Source organism: Prinia subflava, chromosome 10 (assembly GCF_021018805.1).
Source record: "Prinia subflava isolate CZ2003 ecotype Zambia chromosome 10, Cam_Psub_1.2, whole genome shotgun sequence".
In the NCBI taxonomy this organism is placed as follows: Eukaryota; Metazoa; Chordata; class Aves; order Passeriformes; family Cisticolidae; genus Prinia; species Prinia subflava.
Window position 1 is genome coordinate 30,320,293 of NC_086256.1, and position 14,098 is coordinate 30,334,390.

Consider the following 14,098-nt stretch of genomic DNA (forward strand, 5'->3'; position numbering starts at 1 on the left):
TTTCTCTATGTTTCCTCAGTATTTTACAGTCCTGCAGTGCTTGTCTTGTAGCTGTCAGGTAACATTTGCTGGTGTGAAGGAATATGCATCAGAGCATTTCTGAGAATTTAATAGCCCATGTACTGTGCTGCATTATCTCTGCTCTCTGGTGCTCAGAGATTTGCAGCAGGCTGTGAAACTCCTATCTCTAAATTCCAGTTTAGTTAAGGAGTGAAGTGATTCAGGGTGTTTACTAATTCATAGCATGCTTGGTGACTCATAAAAAATGAATAGGTGAATTGGAGTCCCATTGTAGTGGGGGTGGCTAGTTCCCTTTGTTGATTTCCAAGAGGCAGCTACTGGTCTTGATCTGAACTTTGTATTTCTTCTTTCCCCTGAGCAGTAGTTCCTGTAATCAGAATGGGGCAGTATAAAGAAGGCTTTTAACCTTTCCCTCCTGTCCTTCACCACTTGTTGATAAAGACTAAGTCCTACTGTCTTCCTGAGGCTGGATTTAAAGTGCTGCCCTCAGCGGAGGCCGCAGTTCTGGAGCAGAGTGGCTGAGTGCCTGGCTGCAGTGTGTTCTCCCTCTCAGTTGTTGTTGTGTTCTTTCAGGGGCCCAGGTGAGGTTTGTGAAGTCGGCGCTGTGGTACCATGGCTACGGCCGGCCCCAGCTGCAGCGGCTCCCCGCCGACGGCTCCGCGGGCAGCCGGGAGCTGCTGCTGGCCTTCTCCTGGCTGCTGCACAGGCTGCGCCTCCTGGAGCGGCTCCTGGCTCGGAACAGACTGCGGACTGGGGATGAGGCCTCTGTGTGCACGGTGAGCATGGCTGTGTCCTTCCACCCTGTCCTGTCCTCGAGTCACCTGTAAGAGCAGCTGTGTTAGCACCAGCGTGTGATGGGTGCTGTCGTGGTGCCTTGGCAGATACGTGACTTCAGCTTGAAGAAAGGCCAGCATCAATTTTCTTTCCCTTCTCTAAGCTTTCTGTGTGCAGGTCATCTGGGTTCTTTCTGTTCATCAAACTCCACCCCTGCCTGAATTCCCTGATTTCTGTTTCCGGTATAGGTGAGACCACTGTGGAGGAGTCCAAGTAAGTGAATCTCCTCAATCTCTCTGCTTCTGGGTTTTGAGCTCCAGACTGAACCATGAGTTCTGCAGGGCAGGGAGACAGCAGTGAATGCTGGGTGTGTTGGCACTGTTGGGTAGAGCAGGTAAGGGTAAGGCAAATAATACTTTTTGCAAACAACAAGGTCTCAAATGGTGGGTCCTGCTCTTGAGGTAACTAATGACTTTGTAACTTCTTTGAGAACACAGTGGAGTATGTTGTTTTTTCCATTAATAAAAGCTGTTAGTACATAGAAAGTCTGTTCTGAAGTAACCATCATCTAGTCAGACACTAATTACTGCTCAGTCTGCCTCAAAATGACAGGCTCACAGAATTTCTTAGTTTTTTGGCAAAGGACATTGTAGGTTGGAAACCCTACCTGCTGATAATCTTGTAGTGTCTAAGATCTGTGGTCTTTCATGAACCCATATATGTTTTTTCCCTGGTTTTCTAAAGCCTAAAGGGAACAGCAGAGCAGGAAAGTGAGTTTGGAAAGCTGCAATATAAAAACAGTGTCTTCAGAAGGAAGACACTTGTACAAATGGAAAACAGTTCAAAGGAAAGAATCCTCTATAACAACATTACGAGTATTTTGAGGAAAGGGACCACTCTTGCTGCACTACAATTATTTGCTGCACAGAAGAAGGAGCACAAGAGGCTGAGCTGTGAGTGGCAGTGCCATCCACTTATGTGAAGAGTGCCTTGAGATTTCAGAAAAAAAACAGTGCTGGAGAACTTTTTACTTTAAACTTCTCTTTTACCTTTTTCTTGTTTTTCATCTGTGGTAGCAGGGGTATTTTTTTTTTGTGTCCTTGATTTCTGTTACAAAAGAGTGACAAGTGAAATGTGACATGAATTCAGGGAATGGGGTAGCACCTGTTATTTTGTCTGAAGGCTTTAATTTTTGCATTTCCCAAAAAGGGATGAAAGAACTATGGTAATACAATGTTATCTTTTATGGCCACACATACTGGTGTGTCTTTCACTGCAGTTCTCACCTGCTGTACTTGTGTTTCTAAAAAGCATGGAATGCATATGAAATGTTTTACTCAGTAACTGTCCAAAACAGTATTTGGAAAGGCTTAAGAGTCTGATTTTTTTTTTAATAGACCAGAAAAAAATTGTATAGACTGGAAGCTGGAGTTAGCTTGTGTATGTAAAGCTCATTGTATTAAGGGAAACATTTTTTGTATAGTTTTCATCCAGCAGTTTTCATGTTCCAATAAAAATAGATATTTGCAAGAAAAAAAAAAAAAGAAGAATGTAGTTACAGCATAACTGGTGGATTTTGTGAATCTCCATCACAACAAACCTAAAACAAATGGAATTTTGAGGGAGAAGTCTTTTATTTGATCAGCTAGGCATTGCAAAACCAATAAATTCAGCCTTTAGGAACCAACCAAATGATGATCTAGGAATTGGCAAGGATGGAAGGAGGTAATGGTGGGTGAGGAGGAGATGGATGGGTCACACACCTCACTTTGGTCAGTGAATCAGCTCCTTGTAAACCACTCATGAAAGCCTGTTGTTTCATAAAAGTGTTAGGTTTTGTTGCTGTTAGATACTGTTATTTGCTGGCTGTTGTTATTTTGTGAGATAACCATGTGGCAAAGCCTGCTCATCAGCCAGGTGAGGTTGTCACTTTGCTACCTGACATCTTGTAAGTTAACACACCAGAGGTGTAGTCTCTGCAGTCTTAACTCTCTTCTATTTCAGTAAAGTGAAGGAAAAAGGTGAAATAAGAGGATGTGCATGGCTGAGATCTCTGCCCAAATGAGCGAAGTGTGAAAGCCAGTACTTGCTGGAAAAGTACATCTGTCGGTCTACCAGTGGAAATAAATTTGGAGAGAATCCTTACCCTTTGTCCTCATTTAAAAGGAAAGGAGTCTCAATAACTGTAGGCATAGCTCTAGTTCAAACTGAAATTCATCTGGTTTGCTTTTAAAATTTTGTCTGAAGTCCACAAAGATGAACAGGGTCTGTTGTGTGAGAAGAGAGAATAGAGCTAATCCCCAAATTAAGTGTGCAATCATGTTCTGACTATTCTTTCAGCCTAAGTTTAAAACAAAGCCTGCTGAATTACTGATAATGTGCCAAATACCAACATATAAAGGGCCAATTAATTTAAATAATTTCATTTCAGACTACCACACTCTGGCCTTTTTTTCCTGTGCAGTTCCTTAGCAACATGGTTTTCTTTCCCTGCAAATTGAACACTTCCATCAGCTCTAAAGGATTTTTAGAGGTACAAGGGTATTCATGACACATGATGGACAAGGAGCTCAAGCTCTGTGTGGAATTTTTAATCTTTTGATCCTGAGCTGGGAGAAACTTCCACAAGCTTTTACATGCACTTACATCTTCAGAATCAAAAGTTAAGTGATTCCTGAAATTATAAACTCAAAGATGATGAAAGAGATGGTAGGAGGTAGTGCTAATGTAGTCAGAACTCACTGTGAGGTAGCAGTGGTAAGGACAGGCATGGGTTGGTAGCTTGGGGCGGTTCTGGGGGTTGGCTGCCTTTGTGTGTTAGGTAAGAGATTCCTTCAGGACACTTCCAGCTCCTGTTTTTTGGCAGGGCAGTGCTGCAGTCTCTCCTGAGCCAGGATCCTGGTGCCTGTGGCAGGTTGCCCCAATGAGCAGGGCTGAAGGATCCTTGCCTAGCTGTGCTCTCTTCTAGCATGTGAAGTTTGTAAACTGAAAGGGGAAACAGTTAAAGGAGTAAACTGTGTTGCTGTGCAGGAGGGGCAGGAAGGAGGAGATCAATAATCCATGATAAACTTTAGAGCTGGGCTGCAGCAGTTCAGGTTCTCTGAATTTACTGTGCTCATCTGTCAGCAGGTTGGTGACTCCAGAGGCAGTAAGTGAAAGTTTAAACCTTGCATGGGCCAACTCTTTAGAAGAAGTAATCACGAACTCTGTTAGATCTATAAAGACTTAAGTACAATCTGAGTTGGAGGCTCACATCAATGTATGAAATGTCTGCTTGGGAATTCTCGCCTGTTAATTGCATTAAAGCACTGGGCCAGTAATTGATGGACATGGTTTTTTCAAAGGCTTTTGACACTCCTTGTGGATTTCCATCTCAGATATGCTCTGCTGTGATGGCTGTCTCAATGTCTTCTGTTGCTTTGGTGATCATGTACAGGCAGTTATTCTCAAGTGCCATTTATTGATTCCTATTCACACATAACAAATCCTAGTGTACAAGACACAGCTGAAAACCTGTAGCTGAAACTGTCTCCTTCACTGAACTTACGAGGCACACCTGGCGAGTTCTCATTCTCTCTGAGAAGCATATAATTGATATAAACTTGCCTTTTTAGCACATTCAGTATTTGACTAATTTGTATTTACTTCGCTTTTTAAATTTCAGTGATACCATCCCAGCTTTCTCCAAACCTGTGATGGTTTGGGCAGGTAACAGCAGTACGCTGTGAGCACATATTCTTTCTGTTTCCAGGGAGGAATGCTGCCTATGCTGCTTTTATTTCTACAGCTGAAATTAATCTGTGTGCCCTGTAATTTAATTATGTGTGGAAGCTGTTGAGCTTTTTAAATGGGTGTAGTGATGTTATATCCCTCATGATCATCAGGAGATGTTGTATAAACACTGGTTCTTGTTTCCACTAATTTCTTCTGTCTGCTTCCGGCCTTCTGAGTGAAATTGGATGCCCCTCCCCTTTTGTGAATTTGTAGTAATCAACAAATAGGGCTATTATGTCTCTTGTGCTTGGAATTCATGCATGTGTCTCTAGCATGCCAAAGTGAACTCAGTTTAATTAGTTCTGGTGGGCAAAAATGAAGATAAACATGCCTTCTGACCCTTAGGTTTGCAATTTGATTAATCTTTTGTTTGTCATGGTCTAGTTTGGCTCACTGGCTATTTCCAGTATAGCGTAAGGCTTATGCCTTGGTCCAATCTTGTTGAAATGCCTTTCTTTTACAGAAAACTTGCCAGTCACTGCTGTTTCATAAACCATGTTATTGGAGGAAAGTTTTAAAGAAGGAGCTTGATGTTCCCCCCAGCAGAACACCAGGAGACCTTTGGCACTAGTATCAGTGAAAAGTAGTTTTCTGCATTTTTTTTCCACATCTTCATCAATTCCAGTGAGGATAGAGGAGGGAATTTTATTAACCTTATTGATTCTGACTCAGAAGCGTAATTACTTTCCAGATCTTTATGGGCTATATTAGTCTGTCAGCTTTCATTTTTTGGTTTTCCTCCCTTATTACCTCAGCTTACACTTCTGTTCTCTTTGTCCTCCTGTCTTCCTCGTAACTCCCACCATTTATGTTTTTGTCCTTTTCCTGCTGTTACTGATGCTGGATTCAGTAGCTGCTAAGGAGCATTCTGTTTTTTTAACAGCTGTCTGTGAAACCTGAGCAGAGGGCGCAGCATCCCTGAAGTTTCTCCTGCAGAATTTTCCTCACCTCAGTGTGGCTGACAAGTCTGTTGTAGCATACTTTGAACTTGTCATGGTTCCTTCTTCCTGTGCTACACAGAAGATGTGCAGTTACCAACATTTGTCTTTGCTTGACACAGTGAATGCACAATTAAGAAGTTTTTTTTTTCCAGACAGCATGTCAAAGTAAAACACTCTAAAAGACAAGTCTGAACTGATCAGAAAGGCTTATAATTTATTGAATTTGCTGTGTCTCTGGTAATGTCTGAATTGCAGAATTTCTTGAACTTGACATTACAGGTGATGTGCTCTGGATGGGGTTCAGCAACAGACACTTGAGCTGTGTGAGGAGAAGATGATGAGGACTGGCCTGCTAGTAGGAAGGTTTACCGTGGTCATACTGGTGCTCTGCTGAAATCCAGCACAGGGAGCTCCTTCCTTGGCGACTGGGGAAACAAGAGGGATTTAGAGATGTTTCCGTGTCTCTCCTGCCCTCCAGTGCCAGGGAGCAGCCAGTACCTTTGGTACCTTCTGGTTATCTTCACAACCTTTTGAGTTCAGTATGAACATCTGTTTTTGGTGTCCCACTCTAAGTGACCTGGGCTTAACTTACGTGAGAGGATCCTCTGAAACAAAGCACTTTTCCCTCAGGAGGACTTTTCCTTAAGGAAGGTGTGGAGAGGGGCCGGGTAGGCTCCTACCCACGGCAGAGCTCTGTCTCCTCCCTCCTGGAGGGCAGCTGCTGTTCCCCTGTGTTCCTCCAGCTCCAGGTGTGCTGCTGCTGCAGGGAGCTGCATCTTTGTGTCCCCAGGGGCTGCCCCTCTTGCCACAGTGGAGCAAATGGCTGTGGGCAAGGGGAACTACAGCTGCAGGCAGGGGAGAAAAGCAGAGCAAGGCATTATCTGTGTGTTGCACTTCATAAGCCCTGGAGAACACTCTCCTGTTGAGGTCTACCCTGTCAAGTGTTGGTCTTTGGATATTTAGTTTCCGTATTTTGTCTGAATATATAATGCAGTGAGCACTGGGATTTTAACGTTCTTTAAAACCTTGCAGCTCCAAAGATTAGGCAGTGCTGCTGAGCTCTTTTAAAGGCACAGTGCTTTTGCTGTATTGCAGAGCTCTTAAATAACCTCCCAAACGAGTGGGGAGGGATGGGATAAAGGACTGACGTGCTCTAGTGCCTCAGGCCTCTGGCTACTGCCAGAGAGGCTTGTTTGAACAAGGCAGGCATGGGTAAGAGCTGTGTTCACATTTTCTGTCTTCCCTCAGCACCTTCTCTTTTTCGCTCTTTGCCAAGAGTAAGCTCTTGGGAGGGCTGTTGTGAGTAGTAATTCTTACAAAAGGCAGAGAAATTTAAAAGCTAAAAGGCCTTGCAGAAACACAGGACTTCACTTTTTTATTTTAATTGCTGAATGCAGTATGAGCGTAACTTCGATGTGAGCACATATGTTTGTGGAAAACTTACTCTTCTGTGCAAATATCTGGAGATTTAATTGGTACATGCACCACGTGGGAATGGATTTTACACCATCTATCTTTCCCTGCATAAATCTAATCTGGATCCTGCCTTGTCTAGGAGAAAATCCAGTTGGTGTTGTTTATGGTGCTGTTCATGAAAACAGTGCTGTCCCTTTCACATTCATCTGTGCAGATTGTTCCTTTTCACATTTTCCCCTCCTGCAGATAGATATATGGCTATATTAATTAGGAGAGCATGTCTGATACTGTTATTTCTGGCTATGGTGTTTAATTAAAAAAAATAAATTATGTTCTGTTTAAAGATGTGTAATTACAGAAGTTAACATATGTTATGTCACATCAAAACCATTGTCTGAATTATGAGCGGTTCGGAACGAGCGCTCAGTAAAAGCTGCAGAGGCACTTTATTGGCTTGATTTATGTGATTGCCTTACCTTTCCTGAGCCCTGCAGTGAGGATCTAAATATGGTCCTACCCACCTTTGTGATAGCAGGCTGTGTGCTTAGTGTAGTTAAGATCTGAGTGGAAACTGAGCAAATATTTTCTGTCCAGACCCAGAGTAAGTCCAGTGCAGGTGAGCAGTGGGCTGGGAACGTGCATTGGAGGGTTCAGCTGGCAGCTGCTTTGTGTTGCCCTGCTCAAGGATTAGTGTCAGGGAGTTCACCTAGTGCATCTATCCATGGGTTAAACATCTTATCCGAGTTCCAGCAGGCTTGTTTCTCCATGGGTAGCATGAACAGCAGGTTGTTTGCTGGTTGTCCAGATGTGGAGGCAGAGATCTGGTGCTTGGAGGGATTTGGAAGATGCCTGGGAAAGCCACAGCTCGGTGGGGAAGAGCTGGGGTCTGTCCTGGGCCGACAGGTGGCAGCTCACAGTCAGAAAAGAGCATCTCTGGGGGAGGCAGCCCTGCCATCGCCGTGTTTTACAGCAGTGCAGGCAGCACAGCCTTTTCTTTTCCATTGCCTGCACAGGGCACAGTGAATTTATTAAGGTAAAGATTTATAACCCTTAAATATTCCTGTGTCAGTAGGAATAGTGTAGAAGGTCTAGATGAAGTTGCACAGCAGATTGTTTCCTCTGCAGTCCTGCTTATGGCATATTGCTGGATCTGCAAGGAATTTTGCATTAAATCGGTTTTTGGAGTTTGTGTCATTCAAAGGTTATGAAGAGAGCAAGATCTACCCTGTACCAAGTCACTAAAATCCTCAAACAGGGCAAGTAGCAGAAAAAATGGTTCCTTCTCACACGTCTGCAAACACACTGGTGCCTGTGTTGTTCTTTGATAAAGTATTTATATGATGAAGTACTTGTTTAATTTATCTCCATCCACTGTTGGTACACCTGCTCTCTGATTTCTAATAACGTGGGATTGCTTTGTATTTCAAACCAAAAAAGAACAGCTTCATTTCTGCTGTTGAAGTTGAAACTCCTTCATCTTTAATTTCTCTCTAAGCATATTGGATGCAAGTTGTTTCCTCAGATGTATGGAATGTGACTGAGAATTGATACAGCACCATGTCTTTTTTGTACTTTCCTTTCTCCCACCCCTTATTCTTTTCCTCTGAGTACTTTCATATCTGATGGCTTTTTTCAGTTCACTGTATTTCATGACTGACTGACTTGTCTACTCAGAACAATTCTGCAGTGGACTTTGGCAGTGTTGGGTTTTTTTTATGCACTTGCTGCATTGTCTAACCACAAACCTATTCACACTTTTTGGGAATGATCTGACACCTTTTTTTTAATATAATTTGACTTGAAATAGCTTGGGATGGAATGTTTGGGGCAAAACTTCTGTGTTAAAGACTGAATTCTAGGCTGCTTTGCAAAAACGTTAAATATATGCTTTTGGGACAATAAACCATATTTAGGTCTTGACTAAGCCAGAGCTGTATTTGTGAGTCTAGGGCAGGTTTTGTAGTTTGTAAGCTACCTTAACTGGGATGGTGATGGGTGGTGTCTTGGAATGTAGATTTGTTCTGGGGCTTAGCTGTTTATTTCTCCTGGATCTTTTACCCCAGGAGAGCTGGTTCTGCTGAAGTGTGGCCAGGGTGATAGTTCAGAAAGTGGCTTGGAGAAAGCTCATGTAAATATATGCTTGTCACTTTGATCAGGCTTGTGCTTGCTTTTCTTAGTCTTGCCAGTGAGTGGATACTGAAAGGTTTTAACAGCAGTACTTGGAGCTTTTAGGATAGAAAGCTCCCTTGGGGTGAGTTATGGTGGGAGTGGAAATGAGGAGTTTCATTCTATTTTCTGCTTAATTCATTTTCCTCAGTTACACTGATCAAGGGTGCTCTGGCAGGTCCACATCACCCAGTTTGACCAGATCAGCTCAGGTATCACCAGTAATGGGAGAAAACCTCAACATGGTGATGAGGGCATTGATGTTTGCTCATGTGACTTTTGTACTGCAAGGCTGTGGCACCAATTCCTGTAGTTGATCCAAGCACATCCCTTCTCTGAAATGGAATCAAAGAGAAGCATTAATTGCAGCAAACAGTTTGCAAGTGAAAATGCTTCTCTGGGAAGTGGCTGTGGAATGATCTCTTCCCAAAGTGGTGTGGAGCATTCCAAGTGTGAGAAGGCTGTTGAGGTCTCTGGGTAGTTGCCTTGGCTGCTGTCTTTATGAACTGGACTACAAAATATGCTCTGCTGTATCTCAGAGTGAATGTAGGTGTGTACCTGCATAGCTGCGTAGATTAGATAAATTCACAGTGATACTCAAAGCAAAGCCTGTGGCTTGGGCTGGTGTTTTAGAAATTTTTTCACCTACTGGGAGAGCAGTAAATAGTCTCAGATTGTAAAGATGGGACTGGAAATTGAGGTCACAGTATAATATGCAAGACCTTTTTTTTTTCTACCTTGTTTACTTTATGCCGGGCTAAGTATTTCATAGCAAAAGTAATTTTTTTGTGCAGTTTGTGAAATAAATAATGGAGAAATCCTGTTAAAAATGCATTGGCTGGCTTCCTTATTTTAATATTAATAAGGCAGGTTGCTACAATAAAATTAGCTCTGCATGGTGTTTGTCACTGTACTGCCAAAGCAATCGAGTCTAATGCCATTCTGTCCTGAAATAAATCCCCAGGAGAGCAGTATTTGTGCTGTTCTGAAACCTCTAAACAGGGAAGTTGGAGTAGAACAGTAAATTATGGACAATGCAAATTTTAATCTGGGATTCCCAAGTTCGGCCCTGTGGCTTTCTAGCTGCTTATGTGAGATGTTTTAATGTTCTTTACACAGGGGTTTTCTCTGCTGCCGTGACTAATATCCAACTGCTTGGTTTATCATGCTAATGGATAGCTTGCTAAATATATCTGTATGCTTTCCTGCTCCAGAAACCATCCTGTTTGGGGCAAAACAGGGTTTTACCCCAAAAAACTGTGGTGTACTTAGCTTGACTCCAGTGTCCTGGAACACAGTGCCTTAGATTAGGAGCCTGGAGGCAAAGGAGCAGAGGAAAACCAGGGACACTGGAGTTGGCACAAACTCTTTTCTGTTCTTTAATTTTTGTTTTTTTGGTTAAAGAGTAATCTATGCCTTTTAAAGGAGAAGCCCTCTAACAGGCCTGCACCTCTGTGATTTATAGCATGTCTTTATCTGAGCAACAGAGCAAAAGGGAACAAACCTGTAATATTGACACAGTTTGGTATGTGATCAGAGCAGCATTTTTGTGCTTATAAATAATAGGAACACTCATTGTAATAGAGGCCCTGTCAGGTGGAGATATTTAGGTTAAAACAAGAGTTAGGGGATTATTTGATCATGGTTGTAGACACTTCTGTTGAAATCTGCATTTAAGGCAAGATTAAATCTCTTCATTTTACAGTTTGCATTGTTAGTTTAGGATCCAAATTGGAACTGTATTCAAGCTTTGCCTGCCAACTGGATCTTTTTAGGATTTTATTGAATGTGGAAATGTGTGAAGCAGGGAAGTACGTACGTTTAAATACCATCAAGGTCTATGGGTCCAAATATCTGCCTAAGTGTTTTCTTGAAAACAGTCATGTTTCAAGTAGGCTTTTTAAATTTCCACTTAAAAGAAATGTCTTGAGAGTCTAAGAACTAGGAGACACTTCCTTTCAGAATGGCAAACATCCATTCTGAATAACCAGGTCTTTGCAGTTCTGTGTTATTCCTACTTCTGATGACATGCTGTAGTAAAAATGTTTGGAATGATGGGTTGTGTTTATTGTGTGTAATTCCTATAGGCTGCATGAAATGGAAAGCCTTACTTTAAATGGTATTACTGGCATCAGAAGTAAAACTACCCATGTCTTCTTCCCCTTTTAATTTGCCATCTGCAGGAGTCTTAGCTGAAAACAGAGAGATCTCTTTGTACATGTGAATGATCTCTTTGTGCAAGGGGCTGGGGGAGGTGGAATTCCCCGTGTTCCTGGGAAAGAGATATGACAGAAATGTGCTGCAGAAATTTCCTGCAGAAAATGAAGGTGTTGGCTGTTGTTAATTTTTTGTCTGCAGCAGAAGGAAAGTGGGACAAGATGAACAAATAAAAGCTCTTTGCTTCTCTGTTCTTCCTTCCAAATTACTCTAGAAAAAGGCAAACCAAGCAAGACAGATGATACAACTGTAGCTGGAAATGCCTCTGTGGAGTCCTGGCCTCTGCCAGCTGCATGATTTTTTCTTTTCCTCAGTCCTGCCAGATGGGAAATGCTGGATGGCAAAAAGAAAATAGCTGGGCAAGCACAGGCCCACAATTTTGTCCCTATGTAAGTTATTGATTTACAAAATAGGGTCTCAGAAACACACTGTAGGAGCTAAATCTGCTTTTTATGTTCTTTGACATATTAGAACCTAGTCAAAATACAATTTTTCCCATCTGGGTAAAGAACATGCTTGCTGTCTCAGGAACACTGTGTCTTCCTGGATACGGAAAATGAAAGATAAGAGGGGAGACAGCTCACCACATCACAGCTGAAAAGCTGATATTTATTCCACACTTCTCTACTTGTTTAGGCTGTTCCCAATCCTGCATTCTAATTTCTCTGTACTGCTGGAATTGACTTCATTTTAGGGTGATTTTCTTCTTCTTTGGCCTGTGTCTCTAGTATGTTCATTACTGAATGACTTGAAAATGTTGAAACTAGTTCAAACCAGTCTGGTATTCTTTGCTGCTTTCAGTGTGAAGATGAGCTGCCCAGCAGCCTGGAAGGTGCAGCTGAAGCAGGGCCTGAGGACAGAGTGGATGTTCGATACCTGCAGTGGTTAAACGGGAGGCTGAGGTTGCAGTGGTGCAGTTTGCACGCTCAGCACCAAGAGCAATGCAAACTTTTGCACAAGGTAAATGATTCTTCTAACTCACTATGACATAGTTTATTATTTAAAAGCCTTGTCAGCTAGAGCTAAATATACAAATTATTCTTATTTGCTAGTTCTGCATTTTCTGTAGATAAGAATGAATTACTCTGAATATAAGCACTTCTGTCTTTGCCCAGCGTGGCAGAACCATGAGAAAATGTGGTATATTCAGTGTTTGTAAGGTTGTAATTGTATAAAAGTCTCTTCTGCAGGTTGGCACATTAGTCACTTCTGCACACACAGGCTGCTGCTGTTTTTCTCAGAAAATGCCTGGTAGAAACAAGACAGAGCATTCTAGTTCCCCAGACAAGAACTAGTGAGGCAGAACTCTAAATTCACTTGAAATGTGGATTCAAAATGTTAAGCATAAATATTGAAAGTAATGGCAAAATAAAATGCAAAATCTCTTTCCAAAGTACTAGGGGACATCTCAGCAGAACACAAAATTTGCCTGCTTTTAAATCAGGAATCAGTAATAGTCTCTACACTGCTAAGGTTCCAGTTCTCTTACCACTCATGAGTGTTTAGATGCCTGTCTAATCACAGACATCTGGGAGCATTATGTCTGTTTAGGATGGAACCAGCCTTCAGTCCCAAAGTCGACAGTGAGGGTGACTCCAGAAACAAATTTAAAAATACAGTTCTTAAGATACTCCTAAATGTTATTAAGTATTGCTTTCCCTAGGTCCCATTTCTCCATTTATATCTCTTTAGATAACTTAAATGGAGCCAGCTATTACTGTACTCAAAACTTCCACCTTAGTCTCAGAATACCTTTTTCTGAGACTAAAAATAGTTTGGGGAAATTTCTTCCCAAAGTACACATCAAAAAGTTGTCAGAATCGTCTTCACCTTTGAATGAAGATGCCTTCCTGGTTTTAATCCTGTGTCTGACAGAGCAGTGCTAAAAACTATAATGAGGTTACATTTTATTCTTTCCATGAGCTGATTGCTAGGGCAGATGTCTGATTGACAGCCCTAGGGAAGAGGGATCAGGTGCTGTGTGTGCAGCATCTAAAATAACGTTTTGCTTCTCACTGACCACAGCTGAGGTGCTTCCTTGATGTGGGAACAAAGGTGGCAATTCCCTCTAAGTGCCCGTGCAGTCCTTGACTTTTTGCACGGTGATCACAGACCGTGATGGGGTTGGGAGGGGTGAATCTCAAATGAAATGATTGGCATCTTCTCCCCCTGATAAACTGCCTCTATTTAAGGTATGCTGGTTTTTCTAGTAGGTGAGGCAAATGCCTCCATAACCCATCATCAGTGCTCTGATTTATGGGAGACTTGACAGTAACAAATCATTAGGCAGCTCCAGTGCCTCAGCTTGCAGTTAATGAGGCCAAGGAAGAATTAAAAGCAGGTCAAACCTGGGAGCTTGAGTACAGAGATACTCTCAATGGTCCAAAAGGCACTGAGGTGATGAAGAGATGTGCTGATGGGGCAACATGCTAAACTTATTGACAGGGGAGATGAGAGGTGATGACCCTCCTGTGGAAGTTGTACTTTGAAATAAACTTGGACTTTTTTTTTTTTACCCCTTTGAGGCTGTCTAAGGCAAAATGTGTGCTGAAGTTAGGGCAGTCAGGCAACTACATGAGACAGGTTAAGTTATGCTGCAGGTCCCTGGACAACAATTCCCAGAATCTGGAAGAATAAGCAGGAGGGAGAATTGTGTCTCTGTTCATCCAGTTTCCCAGAGCTGTCACTGCTGCCTTCTCCAGCAGTCATTGCTGGGCTAAACTGAAGGCAGCAGTGGTGCTGGTGATGATTGCCACTGTCAGGGCTGGCACCACAGGGGTGCACAAAGG

At 42.4% G+C, this 14,098-nt stretch overlaps 1 protein-coding gene across 6 annotated transcripts in view; it reads left to right on the forward strand.

Moving 5' to 3' along the window:
* TEDC1 (tubulin epsilon and delta complex 1) overlaps positions 1 to 14,098 on the forward strand; it is a 90,856-nt gene that overhangs the window by 6,381 nt on the left and 70,377 nt on the right. For 5 of the 6 annotated variants that reach the window (XM_063406746.1, XM_063406747.1, XM_063406750.1 and 2 more), the window contains exons 3-4: positions 595 to 797; positions 12,111 to 12,269. In XM_063406746.1, coding sequence (XP_063262816.1) covers positions 595 to 797; positions 12,111 to 12,269 — 362 coding nt within the window. The remainder of the gene's footprint in view (positions 1 to 594; positions 798 to 12,110; positions 12,270 to 14,098) is intronic. The other variant, XM_063406749.1, reaches the window with a different exon arrangement.